Raw genomic sequence first — 16,133 nt, forward strand, 5'->3', positions numbered from 1 at the left:
ATGTTGATTGATGGTAGCCTAGTAGTCAGACCTTGATGGATGAGGTCAGGGATGGAGATCTGAAACAAACTGATATAGGCCTAGTTCAGTTGTTTCATATTCCAAACAGCCTACAGTAAGCTAAACCACTATATTCCATCCTGTAATTGAATTATTCTAAATGTTCTCCCCAAACAAAATTAAGGATCCAGTTTGTTTTTACTAGACTATCCACACACCTATTAATTTTAATAATAAAAATTAACCAAAATGTAACCTAGAAAAATTTGAGTGTCATTGAGATCACCAATTTCATTAATTTCTCTCTCACTCAAACGTTTTAGAACATCTACTGATTCCTATTTTTACTATTTTCTACATTGTAGAATAATAGTGAAGACATCAAAACTAAACAAATCTAAATATATTTGATATTCTTCAAATAGCCTTCCTTTGCCTTGATGACAGCTTTGCACACTCCTGGCATTCCATTAGGTAGTCACCTGGAATACATTTCAATTAGATGTGCCTTAAGTTAATTTGTGGAATTCCTTTCTTTCCTTGATGCGTTTTGAGCCGATCAGTTATGTTGTGATAAGGTATGGTTGGTATACAGAAGATAGGCAAATGCACTTTACCATATAGGGCTATGATTTGAGCAGTGTGGGTGCTGCACGTGCACCGTCGTGGGATCCGGGGGTGCCGCCACGCTAAAGCCGTAGTCATAAAACTGATTTAAAGTTGGCAGGTCTGCGCTTGCACGTCATAGTTGAGGACTTTGAAAACATTTAGAATTTTCTCCCCAGGCGGCGTTGTGTGCAGTCCACGTCATCAGGAAGGTCCCAGAGCTGATGGAGATGTTCCTCCCAGCCACAAAGAACCTGCTGAGTGAGAAGAACCACGGTGAGACAACCGGGGGCTGGGGGCAACTGTGTCCTGCACAGAGAGCATTGGGTTTGGTCACTCACAGGTAAAATGAAGATTCTGGTGCCCTCTATACAGTTGAAATGTCCTTCAGTGACTAGAGTTGGATTAATGACTGTGTCCTGATGAGCTGTGGAGCTGCTGCGTCCTTCACAGTTTTAAATTGATCACCTCAGGTGTTTTCACTAGACACTGATGGTTGTCATAGTACAATGGCTGATGTTCTGACAGCTTTATAAAGAGGTGCTCTTGTCAGAACCAGTGTTATCACTTCACATATGTTTCTAAACAAGTTTGATAGATGAAGTTGCCCCTAGAAATTGTATGGTCAGTTTTGTGTTTTCCCCTCAATGGTCAAGGTAAGGATTTGGTGAGTTGATGCTAGATATATACCTGTAGTTGTTTTTTTGTAGTGCTAAAATAGGGCTTAATGGCATTAAACTGGAACTTACTAAGAGTGAGAATCCAGACTATAAACCACCACAACGGAACCAGCAAACAGCTTCCCCCATAGACTGTTCCTTATTTTAGTAACAATGCTGTGACATTGCAAAAACGTTCACTCACAGGGAATTGGCAAGGAAATTTGTGCAAATTTGTTAACTACTACGGTTCACCAGGGATGCTGTTTTCAAACTAGTTTCTCTTTGTCTCCTTAAGGTGTTCTCCACACTTCTGTTGTCCTCCTCACTGAAATGTGTGAAAGAAGTCCTGACATGCTCTTACACTTCAGAAAGGTATGGATAGCCACCATCTAATTAGAGAAATTACTACTATCAAGAGTTTTTGGGTTACAGCGCAAGTCTTCAGGGAGTTAATTAAGCATTTGTCCTTAGCTCACTCTACATTTCATTCTCCCTTAGTATTCATTTTCCTTTCACTATGACTGTTTTGGATATACTTCAAACATATCTTGCACTTTGAATCCTTGGATTACATTTTCCCTTAAGGTTTGCTCTACATTCATAGTAGGCCTATGTCTCAGTCGTATCTCCTTGCCTCGCTTATTTCCTCGCTGTATCTCTAGTGGCTCTGTACCTCTTTCCCTTAACAGCCATAACAACCTTGAGCCAGTCTCCCACCCCTCATGTTCATGATCAGAACATGACTTTGAGCTCTCTAAAAGTGAATCTTCCCTAACATCTACCTCGTATTTTTTCTGTCATTTGTCTTTGTTACAATTCCTGCATTGTGTTAGAATGAGAAGGTAAGAGTACATTCTGGTTTCATAGCTGGTGCATGCTGTAACTAGTAATCACTTCACATGGTCACCGTAGATGTAATCAAATCTATGTTCCGTCAAGTTCCCTTTTGTCTTTTTGATTTCTTTGACTTTTACAGCGGTCATATGCTGGTGTTCTCTTTTGATATCATGACAGGATTTTTAAAATGTTCCTTAGACATCTCTCACTATTGTCAATGTGTCATCATTAACCTAACGTGTAACTCATTTGATCACCCACCGTATGTTGAAAACAACATGATGGGTCTGTTTTCAATTGATCACCTCTGGTGTTTTCACTAGACACTGATGGTTTTATGTTTGTTAAAAGGGAGGTATGTGTCTTTATACGTACAAATATATATTTCAGAAAATTTGCACCAATGTGAATATATTTGTCTATGAATACTCTTGCCTAGCATTCCTGTTAAGAATTAGGATGAGGGTTCTATTTCATCCAGGTGTGATTGAATGTGACATCACAGTTCGATTAGCTTTTCAAAACTCAACATCCTAACCGAATGTTTTCATACAATCAATGTTGTCTTGATTACCATAACCCAGAAATGTAAGTTACATTGATGATTAAATCAAGAGAATGTAAAGAATAACTGCACATTCTACACAATAATTTGTCCAGTTATTTCAGTAACAAGGTAGGACACCAATTCCTCAGAAATAAAGACCTTGACCCTTGATGGCACCCCTCTCCTGTTGTTGGTCTTTTGTAGTTGGTTCCACAGCTAGTGAGAATCCTGAAGAACCTGATCATGTCTGGATACTCTCCTGAGCATGATGTGTCTGGCATCAGTGACCCCTTCCTGCAGGTGAGAACTTTGACCTTGTGTTTCGTGCCAATCATTTGATCTTCTGTAACAAACTTGGCTAGGCCAGTCAGTGATGCCCCTTGACCTCATTGCAGGTGCGGATATTGAGACTATTGCGGATTCTGGGCAGGAGTGATGACGACTCAAGTGAAGCAATGAATGACATTCTTGCACAGGTGAGAAGAGAGGTTATACTCTAGTGACACCCCATCCTGTGAACGGGACCGTTTTCATCATCTTACACTAATTAGCATAATGCAACGGACATAAATCTTCCTATTCATGAAAATCAAGAGTGAAATATATTGGAACACAGCTTAGCCTTTTGTTAATCACCCTGTCATCTCAGATTTTCAAAATATGCTTTACAGCCAACGCTAGACAAGCATTTGTGTATGTTTTATAATAGCCTAGCATAGCATTATGCCTTGCTAGCAGCAAGCAACCTTGTCACGGAAATCAGAAAAGCAATCAAATTAAATCGTTTACCTTTGAACTTCGGATGTTTTCACTCACGACTCCCAGGTAGATAGCCAAAGTTCATTTTTTCCCAAAATATTATTTTTGTAGGCGAAACAGCTCTGTTTGTTCTTCATGTTTGGCTGAGAAATCGCCTGGAAATTGCGGTCACCACAATGCCAATTTTTTTTTTTTTTTCAAATTAGCTCCATAATATCAACAGAAACATGGCAAACGTTGTTTAGAATCCATCCTCAAGGTGTTTTTCTAATATCTTTTCAATAATATATCCGTCGGGACAATTCCTTTTTCTCTAGGACCGATTGGAGTAATGGCTACCTCTGCACTTTACGTGAGAATCTCTCTCGGAGCCACCATGTGACCACTTACGCAATGTGCCCCCATACGGCTATTCTTCAACAGAAATGCGTAAAACTACGTCACAATGCTGTAGACACCTTGGGGAATACATAGAAAGCGTAAGCTCGTTGATGGTACATTCACAGCCATATAGGGAGTCATTGGAACGCAACGCTTTCAAAACCTGGGGCACTTCCGGATGAGAGTTTTCTCAGGCTTTCGCTTGCAACATCAGTTCTGTTATACTCACAGACAATATCTTTACAGTTTTGGAAACGTTAGTGTTTTCTATCGAAAGCTGTCAATTATATGTATATTCTAGCATATTTTCCTGACAAAATATCCCGTTTAAAACAGGAATGTTTTTTTTCCTCCAAAAATGACAATACTGCCCCTAGAGTTCCAAGAGTACTCGAGGCTTACTGCCCTAGAGATATGACTAATCAGACTAATGGTTTCTTCGCCCTTGTAGGTGGCAACCAACACAGAGACCAGTAAAAATGTAGGAAATGCAATCCTCTATGAGACAGTACTGACCATAATGGACATCAAATCAGAAAGTGGATTGAGGGTGTTGGCCATCAACATACTGGGACGCTTCCTTCTCAACAATGACAAAAATATTAGGTAACACACTTGGGGAACTAATTCACTGAATGATCTGAACATAGGTCATCATAGTCCCAGTTAATATAACACTTAATGTGACTTTCTGTCCACCCTCAAGATATGTGGCACTGACGTCCCTACTGAAGACTGTACAGACGGACCACAATGCAGTGCAGAGGCATCGGAGCACCATTGTGGACTGTCTAAAAGACTTGGATGTGTCCATCAAGAGGTGAGACCTACACCTAAATGAGGAGAACATGAGTGACATACAGTATAGACTTTAGTACATAACACACTAGTACAACACTTTGCTCGTCACTGTACATGCATATCTGCACAAGATATGGGTCAGAAGATGTAGAGATTTCCTTGTCTTATCGTCCTCTCATTCTCCTCGCTAGGCGTGCGATGGAGCTGAGCTTCGCCCTGGTGAATGGGAACAACATCCGAGGCATGATGAAGGAGCTGCTCTACTTCCTGGACTCCTGTGACCCAGAATTCAAAGCGGACTGTGCATCTGGAGTCTTCCTGGCTGCAGAGAAGTAAGGCTCATGGGTGTGGTCCAGTTAGGAAGAGCTGTAGAGATCAGGCTTTGCCAATCTGAAGGCTCTTGCTTGTTCCATAGCAACATTAAGCAGTTGCACCATGTGAAACCGTTCTCAACATTATCCCGGCTTGTAGGTCTTTACCACCTCATTCTTTTTGTATTGGCCGTTGCTCAGCAGTTGTAGTAGTGGTTCGAGAAGTAATAGAAGGATTAGTAGTGATTGCATGAGGCCATGGCAGCAGTAGTTTTTGCATGTGGGCTGTTCACACAGATCCTGACTGTATGCCTCAGTTTACTTGCATTAGGAATGTAGGCTTCGAGAATAGATTACAGCCAGTGGCCTCGTGCACCTCCAATGATTTAACTATTGTTTCTGCAACCTCCGGTTAATGTGTGTGGCTTACTTACTAAAATGCTGTATGATGATAAATGAGTGATCCATCGTCAGAACATGACATTGTTGATACCATATTTTCTGACAGCAGGCCAATTGTTTTTCAGTTCCTGGTTATATGATCCTCTGCTCAGTGTAATGCAGAGGTGACTGATGTGTGTTCTGTTTCACAGGTATGCGCCTTCAAAAAGATGGCACATTGACACCATCATGAGAGTCCTGACAACGGTATATGTATAATTTCATCAAATACTTTTCTTTGCACAGACGATGGTGAAATAAGTCATTATGCTTGACTGTTGAGTGACGAATCCTTGAGTGATCCATCGACTGAACTACAAATGATGATCTCATCATATCTGACAACCGCTGCTATTTTTTACCATGGTGACCCAAGTCCCTTGGTTTCTTGTCTTGAAAGTGACTTATACAAAATGATCATCTACCTCATTGTCCATTTTGAGACTGGTTTCTGTTAACACCTGTTTGTGTCCAGGCGGGGAGCTATGTCCGAGACGACTCTGTCCCCAACCTCATCCAGCTCATCACCAACAGTGTGGAGATGCATGCCTACACGGTGCAGAGACTCTACAAAGCCCTGCTGGATGACATCTCACAGGTCCGAGGCATCTCTGGTCACACACACGTCTTGTATGATAAGAGGAAAACGCACATTGAAACAGCCCAGTAACCAGACAAATAAGAGGAACCTGACAAAGAACATGTTGATTGAAACGTTTTTGGATCACTAAAGATCACATTTGGAAGTAGCAAACAGTGTGCTGATGTTTCCCTTCCTCTCTGATGAGGACTGGTTACAGTGAATCTGATCTATTAGTGTTTGTCTCCCATAGCAACCACTGGTCCAGGTGTCATCCTGGTGTATAGGGGAGTATGGAGACCTGCTGGTATCTGGACAGTGTGAGGAGGAGGAGCCCATCCAGGTAGACCTCCTGATGCACTCGATCACCTCAACTATTTCATCTAGAACGTTACATACAACACATCTATGTGCACTGCCGACCTCAAGAAGTCGAAATGTATATTTTTTTCTCCCCCTTTGCTTGCAACAGGTGACAGAGGATGAAGTCCTGGATGTTTTGGAAGGTCTTCTTGTGTCCAACTTGTCCACCCCTGTAACCCGTGGTTACTCCCTCACTGCCATCATGAAGCTGTCTACTCGCTTCAGCAGTGTCAAGTAAGTCCATCTGTGTTGAGCAGAGAGAATATCCAACAGCTTATGATGATTTTTATCCCTTAACTTTGAAATGAATGGGATGGCATGACGCACACTCAAGGTTAACATTTGTGTCTTAAAATCTTCAGCCGAATCAAGAAGGTGGTGTCAATATACGGCAGCAGCATCGACGTGGAGCTGCAACAGAGAGCTGTGGAGTACAATGCACTTTTCAAGAAATATGATCACATGAGGTGAGTATGCCTCCAAATGTATTCCCATTCATTACAAGCACTTTTCTGTAGAAATGATTGGTGCTTCTCCTTGTCAAGGAAATTTACCTCTCTTATTCTCTTACTCTCTGAAGGCCTGCCTTACTAGAGCGAATGCCCATCATGGAGAAAACAGCCTCCAATGGCCCTACAGAGATTGTGCAGACCAATGGGGAGACAGAGCCCTCGGTGCCTGACACAAAACACCCGCCCCTAGTCACCCAGCCAGCCAACCAGGTGAGGGCAAGGTCACATGACAAATCTGTATTTACCATTGATGGGAGGTTTTCTGTCACAGACGATGTGTTGCTGAATCAATTAAAAGTCATTTCCATTTGAGCTGACATGCAGCAGCTTTTACCGTGAATGCAATCTTTGCTGATGCGTGAATAAAATATTAAAAATGTATATTGAGCTGTAGCTCAGATCTTCAGCGATACAAATTGAATTGAGCACTTAAGCTCTTTAAAACGCACATGCACGTACACTCACACACATTCTTTAAGTTTAGATTTCTATTCATGTGGTGAAAGTCCACAAATCAGTGAGTCTGCTAATGCTTTTACACACTGTTCAAACGAGGACCCCTGCTGGTAGGAAAATTAAACTGCTGGGCATATCAATCTACAGATTAATATGAAGCAGTCTACATTTTCCTTTGTAGAGTTCTGATTTGAGTTACAAAATATTTGACCATCTGTCATGTTTTAAGACAAAGTATAAATGAGATGTTATTCAGAGCACTGTTGTTTTTGTCCAAATCCTCCCTGTTTTACAGGTTCAATCTTCATGTGCTTTATTATTTGGTTTCTCTTCTGTTCCAGGCTAATGACTTGTTAGACCTGCTGGGAGGTAATGATGTGGTGCCTGTGATCCAAACCACCCTGCCCACCAAGCCTGCCTCGGCTGGAGGAGAGCTGCTCGACCTATTGGGGGACCTCTCACTGTCTAGTAGGACCAGTCTCTCTCTCTCTCTCTTTTCTTTCTCTCACTCACTCACTCACTTTCACTTTCTTTCTCTCTAGCCCCAAGCACAGGTGGACCAACGTTGGTCAGGGCAACTAGATTGGTTTCTTTTCTTTCATTGCAGTGTCTCACTGTTCACCACCTATTCTCTCTGTCACCCTGCCTGCACCTTCCTTCATATAGAAACCGCCACATCCTGCTTGACTTCAGGAATCAACTTGTCTTGTGAACAATCACCAGTGGTATCACTATGTCTTTGTGGTGCCCTATTTTAACCCCCTGTGTTGTTGTCCCCCTACCTAGGTGGTCCAGCTCCTGCCCCCTCTGTGCCCATCTCCCAGCCCCCCTTCCTCCTGGATGGCCTCTCCTCACAGCCCCTGTTTAATGATATTTCAGCAGGTGAGAGCTAGCACTTATCAGTGAAGCTTTCAAATTTCTAATTTGATCCAAAGCCAACCACTCTCCCATGTTGTTCAGCAAGTAGAGTACTGTGTCATTATGTATCCCTTTTAAAACAATGTGACCTTGTACAGGTTTCTATGTTTTTTTGTGGGTTATCATGTTTGGTACTACGTTTTCACTCTGAATTGTATTGACTTGTGCGTTCTTGTCTTTAGCTATTCCCCCCATGACAGCGTATAGCAAGAATGGCCTGAAAATAGAGTTCACCTTTGAGAGGGCCAATCCGAACCCGAACATAGCAGTCATCACTATCCACGCCACCAACACCACCGAGGCTGACATGACAGAGTTTGTTTTCCAGGCTGCAGTTCCAAAGGTGAGCCATGACTGGACAGTCACATTTGTATAACTATGTAATATTAAGAAAAATATGTGTGGTTCTATGATTGACCTCTGTAGCATTGTACAGCTTAGTCAAAGTTGGGAATATGCAGGCGTATGTCCTACGAAGCAGACATGGCAGGAGCAGTCTTTTACGCTCTGTGTCCCTCTCCTTCAGACATTCCAGCTGCAGCTCTTGTCCCCTAGCAGTAATATTGTCCCAGCACTCAACCAGGGAAGCGTCACACAGGTCATCAGAGTTCTCAACCCACAGAAGGTATGAGATGTTCCTGTCTGTCCTCATCTTCCTCACATTCTTATTTAGTTTCCTGATCTATTGGTGCGATCAGAGGAATTTAGTGCAGAGGGCTCCTATAGAGTTCAGCTCTACATTGAGTAGTTCATATTGCTTTAATAAACATGTCTTATGATTTACAGCAACAACTCCGCATGAGGGTCAAGCTGACGTACACCCACAAAGGCTCACCTGTCCAAGATCTGGCCGAGGTCAACAACTTCCCTCCTCAGTCCTGGCAATGATGACCGTGCCCTCTCGCGCTTAAAGACCCCGCCAAGGGAACTATGGGAAAGATTCTCTGACATCACTGCAGACTGCTGCCCTGGGGTTGCATGGGAAGCAGCGGAATGTCAAACACAAAAAAACAATGGTATGAAGACCATGATGACGACAACCACAACAACGACAGCAATGACGATAGGCATCACCAGAAATATGTGAAAACATATTCATTTACTAACCCTTCTTTTCCTTGATTGGTTTCACCTCAATCTGTCTGCTTTGCAGTTGCCACTATTTCCATCTCCTCGCCCTCTTAATGCACGTACGCACACATTGCACTCTCTGTGGTATGCCCACCCCTCTAAGCCACCATAGAAAAGAGCTGTTGACAATGAGCACTTGATTAAGCAGTCTGTTTTTTCTTTTGTTTCATGTTTTTAATCTTACAGGAATTTAACATGGGTATATATATATTTTTTTGTACCTATTTTCAAGTCTGAATGAGGTGCAACTTAATTAACTCTATGAAATTTGCACACTGTCCATTCACCACTTTCCCGAATTGGGTTTGTAAACTTGGAGTACTTTGGCTCTCAGTATTTTATCTAGTTTGTTCTCCAAAGTGACTATAACACCTTCTATTATAAAGATCTCCAGCTCTATGCTTCAAATGCAAGGTCTTCGCGTTGCAATACAAAGGTTAATCTCTCATGAACAGATTCTGGGTATAAACCGAAGAATCTGTTGGGATGGAATGCGTAGAATCAGTTTTCGTCACTGATTATTTGGATGTATCAGGATTGGTCGAAGGCGGTGCTTAAACTTTTAACTGATTCGCTTGTGTGGGGAAATTGGTGGAAGTGGGGAGCTTTGGTTAAGGGTTTCCTTTTGCAAGGGTGGAGACTTCGCAAACTGCAACTCCCAATTTCTAATACGTGTGGACTCACAACTACATCACGCAGCTGACCAAATTATGCCAGATTTTAGTCCTGCGTTAAAGATTATACAAACATTCACATTATGACTTTTCCCAGTTGTACCTGGTCTGCTCTTTTACATCCATTAACTTTGGCAGCAGAAAGATTTTAAAGACGCAGAGCACTCATTCATTTTGGGGTTAACTTAATTTGACCCTCCATCTCATGAGTGATTTAAAAGGCAAAAGATGTGTGGAGTCATTTTGAATTACATCAGTTTTCTCTGTTGAAATCAGTTTGAGAGTTGTTTGAATCCCATTCACCTTGGTTTTGCCAGAGAGTCCTCTCAGCAGGGTTGAGATACTGTAAATGGCTAAAGTGCATATTTCGAAAGCTGGAGTGTATTTGTTTGTCATGGGCTGGCTAACACAGAGTATGGTTCCATTTTCTTTAGTTTGGTCAGCAGTGTGGTAGCCATAGCATGGCGCATCTTGTAAAAGTTTATTTTCTGAGGTGGAATCTAGAGGATGGACATTTCTACTTTGTTTGACTGCCCTGTATAGCACCGTTTCCCCCACCTAGATGGGCACTATTTACAGTTTCTTCCATCAATCTTGTTAAATTCAACGGTTATTTGCTTAGATCAAGCTGAGGTTATTGAAGCAATATGGATATCGAATATCAGTGCAGGTCTGAGACGCATCTTAGTTCATGGAAAATCCTTAAACATAGTTTCATTGAATACATTAACTTTGGAAGTACTGAATCTTCCATGCATCTGAACAAACAACCGGAAATGTAAGATTTACAGCTTTGGGTCGTCAAAATATCTCTATTAACCTGGCTGGACATAGCCAGCCTAGAGACGACATGTACATTAAGTCTATTTTGAATGTAGTTATATGCACTGAATGCTTTTTCTTTGCAGGCTTTTTCTGTGGCTGTCTTCTCTGAGGGCGCTGGCCATTTTGTTGGCACTATTTTTGTGGTAGTATGATTATTTGTATTTTTTTGCAGTGATTTGTCTTAAACATTATTGTCTGATATCAAAATGATGTGCCTTTTGACATAACTAGATGGGAAGTCCCTAAACTGGTCTCATCTGATCTGTGTGACGAGGGTTTGTGTGTCAGGGAGTGCTTATTGTGGGTTATATCCTGACTAGAGAGCAGGCAAGACAGACAGACAGGCTGGATGGAAGGTAGGAGTCGAAGAAGAATGTGCCCTTTTTATTTTATTGACATCTCACACTGAGTTTCTAGCATTTAGAGTGGAAATGATGTAGTCTGACATCAGTGTAGCTTGGTGTGATTCCTTGGCTGTCATACTTCTCCAAATCAGAATCCCGACCAAGCTGTCGGAAACATTAACCTGAATACCTCACAATGTTTTCTCTTCCTGTTAACTATCAACAGCACAGTACCTGGAGAGCTGTATTTAGTCTTCTGTATGATCTGCAATCAAGTGGGCACCTGTAGGACATCTCATTACTAACTCGCTTCGCTGCCCCATGATGCTGTATGTGTTCAGACCGTCAGATGTTCAATCACACTATATGCTTATTGATATTCACTATGCTACACTATCAAACTTTTGTGACCAAATCGGAGATGCTATTGGCGTTGGAAATATTTTTGAGCAATGATATGTGTATATGGAGAAAATGATCTTCATTCTATTAGTCATCTTTTTTCTGTTGTTGACTAAATGCTATTTTGGGTTTTTCTGTATATATTGAGGGCTTTTAAGGTTAGTCAAATATCCTTTCTTTCATCCCTTTTTATTTTTAGATACCAACCATTTTCTAAGACTTCCAATTACTCACGGTGTATATTGTCTTAATAGGTCTTAGTCTAAAATATGGTCTAAAGAAAAGACTTCCCTATTTCATCAGTCATCACAAAATATATATAATCGGCTGCCTGTACATTGTATATTATTGTAAAACGAAACAACACAGAAGATGATCAAATGAAATAAAACCCCATTTGAAGACTTACACAAATTAGCTAAGGACTATAATTGTATACATGTAAAAAAAGAATCATCTTGAAACGATGCAAATGAGCTGCATCCACTTCATAAGTTTGGATGCATCTTTTTTTCCTGCAGATTTTAGTGGGTGATTAGGCTGCTATTGGTTTTTATACATGTCCTCTTAAGGTTTGGTTGGGCAGAACTGGTGTTGTCTGTGAGGGATGTACTGTACTACTGAGAGGTCTGTGAGCTGAACACAGTGCTGCACAGTGACCGAGGTGGCACCGTGTCGGTATCCGTGGTCCTCTAAAAGGCCTAATCTATTTTCATATGCCCCTTAAGAGGAGTAGGCCTCTTGCTAAGAGGCTGTAACGCCTCCCTTGGCCTGTAATGTGCTTTATCGTTTTTTTCTCTCCCCAGCAAAAGTAATTGGAGAAAATTAATGTTGTCAGTCATGCTAGCTAATTAAATAACGGATGACCTACCTACAGTGCACATGGTCCTTCTAAGAGAGCGATTCTCATTGTTGGCCCCCTTTAAGTCTCATTCTGTTTTTCTCCAGTCCTATAGATTCTCTCCCCATTCATCTGGCATTTCACCTCCCCACGTTAATTGTCTTGGATTTCAGAGACGTGAGAATGGGCCCAGAGTTTCTCTGAAGTGTTGAGTGAGGTCTTTTTTTTTACCCTTGTGATGCTGTTGCACGTACCTTTTATTGTAAGATGGGGATTGAATATCCTGAGTATTCTCAGGCTATGAGAAGTTAAATCTGTGTGGTGGATATGGTTCATTAAGTCGTAAGGCCTTGTCCCCTCGTGTGGTTGACAGATACAATGTGCTCTTGGCTGCCTGTCATCATCCAATCTTCCTGGGTCTGTTCATCGCTCCTGATGACTGCATTAAGGAACCCGTCTTATGGACTGGTTTGTACGGCTCAAAGAGAGCAGAGAATAGGCCTGGTTCTGTTACAGGGACCGGGCCGGCGGGGCAGTTTAAGTTCAGGCTCTCTTAGAGGAAATATGATCCTTTCTATTTATTGAAATCCAATTAAAAAATCAGGACTGAAGTGTGAGGCTGATCTCTCTGCTGTGTGTATGGCCTTTGTGTCTACATTCTTTTCAGGAGACCTGTGATCTTAATGCAGTGCTGCTTAACCTGTTCTTGTGATATGAGACAACTAGAACACTGAGCTGAAGCTGCATGTTAGCTGTGCTGTGAGCTCATTTCCACAAGGGGGAGCTGGTCAGGATAGAAGGCTGTAGGGAAGGGAAAGATCTTATTCTTGTACCTTGGGTTGAATGTTGTTTTTATCGGTTCGATTCCATCAATCATGTTTGACCAGTTAATACTTTTAAGGATCCAGTACCCCCATATAGTTTTAAATGAGAAATGCATATGAAGGTGAAATCTCATTGGTTTGGACACTGCATCTGTAAAAAGGACATTTGTAAAGTCAAGAACCCTTCAGAGGTCTGAGCAGCTTTTGAAGCGTTTTGTTTGTCTAATCAGCCTGTGTGTGTGTGTGTGTGTGTGTGTGTGTGTGTGTGTGTGTGTGTAAAAATATGAGTGTGTTGGCATGTCTTGCTACAGTCACCTAGTAAGGACATGAAATTGGCTGCAAGGATTTTCATTCACAACTTCAGAGCTGCATGTGAGAACCAATGTAAATAGTGTCATTTCTACTCTAAGTAATCCTCTTTTTGAAATGCAAGAAAAGGTCCCATTTTTCAACAAATCCAACACACCACCTTGTTGGGTTGTACATTTGAAAATGTTTTTTTGTTTTGTTGGTGGTGGAAGGGGTTAAAAGTGCACACCACTCATTCAGATGTAATTGTTTTTTTACTTCTATATTTGGCCAGGTGAATTCTCCGTGTGTAAAGGGGTTTGAAGGCACATTTGACTTTAGCCACTATTATCCCGTTCCCTGTGAAATCATAAAGCGTCCATTGTACTTTTGAAAGAGAATCTGAATATGTAACCCTCAGATTTATCCCGACTATACGACAACATATCTGATTTGAGAAGGGTAGGAAAAAACATTTTTTGAAATTCCCTTTTCCAGACAGGTTTAACCTTTTGAACTGAATGAGTCCCATGTCTTCAAGGTGGGTGTGAATGGACTGAAAATATGAATAATGATGATGATGATTTAAAGCTGAGAAGGCTGTAAATTACATGGGATATTTTAGACTTATGCTGTGTATTATTGTCTTTTGGGTTGGAGGAAATGATGATCAAGAGTATAAATAAAAAGTCAAACAAAATTTTGACCGGACTCATTCATTTATCAACTCTTATACGCTGAACAAAGATAAACGCAACATGTAAAGTGTTGGTTTCATGAGATGAAATCATGTTTTGAGGGGGTGCAATTGGCATGCTGATTGCAGGAATGCCCACCAGCGCTGTTGTCAGAGAATTGAATGTTCATTTCTATACCATAAGCCAACGCTGTTTTAGAGAATTTGGCTGTATGTCCAACTGGCCTCACAACCACCGACCACATGTATGGCGTTGTGTGGGCAAGTGGTTTTCTGATTTCAACGTTGTGAACAGAATGCCCAATGGTGTGGTTATGGTATGGGCAGGCATAAGCTGCACACAACAAACTTTATCGATGACAATTTGAATGGACAGTCACTGACAAATCCTGAGGCCCATTGTCGTACCATTAATCCACCGCCATCACCTCATGTTTCAGCATGATAATGCACAGCCCCATGTCACAAGGATCTGTACACAATTCCTGGGAGCTGAAAATATCCCAGTTCTTCCATGGCCTGCATACTCACCAGACATGTCACCCATTGAGCATGTTTGGGATGCTCTGGATCAACATGTGCAACAGCGTGTTCCAATGTCCAGAAACTTATCACAGCCATTGAAGAGTGGGACAACATTCCACAGGTCACAATCAACAGCCTGATCAAATCTATGCGAAGGAGATGCTGCACTGCATGAGGCAAATAGTATCTGGTGTGACCAACTGGTTTTCTGATCCATGCCCCTATTTTTTTTTTTCCAAAGGTATCTGTGACCATATCTGTATTCCCAGTCATGTGAAATCCATAGATTAGGGTCTAATTTTTCAATTGGCATTCTTTTTATGAACTGTAACACTGCAAAATCATTGAAATTGTTGCACTTATATTTTTGTTCAGTATAGTTACAAAAATGGGGTTCACCTACATAACTGATTTAGAACAGGCCTACACAGACGTTTTCAGCTTAACATAGCCTGACATGTTTCAGTATACATAGGCTACTTGTCCTACTAAACTAGATTGAGTCACAGTGCGGTTGGAGCAGCGTACAAACAAGGAGAATGCCGATCGAAGTTTAACTGTTCCAGTATCTGTTTCCACGGGAGTAGTTTCTTAGGTCAGAGATTCTTGATTAGAATTTGAGGAACCTTAACAAGACCAAGCTGTTAAACGTGCCTCAGTGTGGGCTGGGAGTTGATTTTCTGTGAGCCTAACAAACTACAGTAGTGGAAGACGCCAAGTCATGGCAGTCAATCAACAGTGGTCCAGATGGAATAGAAGTGACAGGATTCTCTCATGCACCACTTTAACACACCTGTTTGCTTTTACAGTTGTGGTATGTTGATGTCTGCTGATGAACCCATTGGCTGAACATTGCTATAAGTTCAGTTCTCAAGAGGACAACTCAAGGGAGAAGTCATGAAGGAACATGCAAGTAGGAATGGTGCTTTCTTGAAAGATACAGTTGAAGTCAGAAGCTTACACTTTGGTTGGAGTTTCTCATTTTTCAACCACTCCACAAATTTCTTGTTAACAAACTGTAGTTTGGCAAGTCGGTTAGGACATGTCATTTTTCCAACAATTGTTTACAGACAGATTATTTCACTTAATTCACTATCACAATTTCACTGGGTCAGAAATGTACATACACTAAGTTGACTGTGCCTTTAGACAGCTTTGAAAATTCCAGAAAATTATGAAATGGTTTTAGAAGCTTCTGATAGGCTAATTGACATCATTCTAGTCAATTGGAGGTGTACCTGTGGATGTATTTCAAGGCCTACCTTTAAACTCAGTGCCTCTTTGCTTGACATCATGGGAAAATCAACAAGTCTGGTTCATCCTTGGGAGCAATTTCCAAACGCCTGAAGGTACCACGTTAATCTTTACCAATAATAATACGCAAGTATAAACACCATGGGACCACACA

General features: G+C 41.4%; 1 protein-coding gene across 4 annotated transcripts in view; it reads left to right on the forward strand.

The window, feature by feature from the left end:
- LOC124035736 (AP-1 complex subunit gamma-1) overlaps positions 1–14,203 on the forward strand; it is a 27,530-nt gene extending 13,327 nt beyond the window's left edge. For 3 of the 4 annotated variants that reach the window (XM_046349352.1, XM_046349353.1, XM_046349354.1), the window contains exons 5-23: positions 786–882; positions 1,564–1,640; positions 2,102–2,110; positions 2,857–2,952; positions 3,048–3,128; positions 4,244–4,398; positions 4,499–4,612; positions 4,785–4,925; positions 5,498–5,552; positions 5,821–5,943; positions 6,179–6,268; positions 6,398–6,522; positions 6,651–6,755; positions 6,869–7,010; positions 7,598–7,724; positions 8,043–8,138; positions 8,357–8,517; positions 8,701–8,799; positions 8,961–14,203. In XM_046349352.1, the coding sequence (XP_046205308.1) occupies positions 786–882; positions 1,564–1,640; positions 2,102–2,110; positions 2,857–2,952; positions 3,048–3,128; positions 4,244–4,398; positions 4,499–4,612; positions 4,785–4,925; positions 5,498–5,552; positions 5,821–5,943; positions 6,179–6,268; positions 6,398–6,522; positions 6,651–6,755; positions 6,869–7,010; positions 7,598–7,724; positions 8,043–8,138; positions 8,357–8,517; positions 8,701–8,799; positions 8,961–9,062 (1,995 nt within the window). In that variant the 3' untranslated portion in view covers positions 9,063–14,203. The remainder of the gene's footprint in view (positions 1–785; positions 883–1,563; positions 1,641–2,101; positions 2,111–2,856; positions 2,953–3,047; positions 3,129–4,243; positions 4,399–4,498; positions 4,613–4,784; positions 4,926–5,497; positions 5,553–5,820; positions 5,944–6,178; positions 6,269–6,397; positions 6,523–6,650; positions 6,756–6,868; positions 7,011–7,597; positions 7,725–8,042; positions 8,139–8,356; positions 8,518–8,700; positions 8,800–8,960) is intronic. The other variant, XM_046349356.1, reaches the window with a different exon arrangement.
- Positions 14,204–16,133: the final 1,930 nt, after the last annotated feature.

This window comes from Oncorhynchus gorbuscha, linkage group LG05 (genome assembly GCF_021184085.1).
Source record: "Oncorhynchus gorbuscha isolate QuinsamMale2020 ecotype Even-year linkage group LG05, OgorEven_v1.0, whole genome shotgun sequence".
Lineage (NCBI taxonomy): Eukaryota > Metazoa > Chordata > Actinopteri > Salmoniformes > Salmonidae > Oncorhynchus > Oncorhynchus gorbuscha.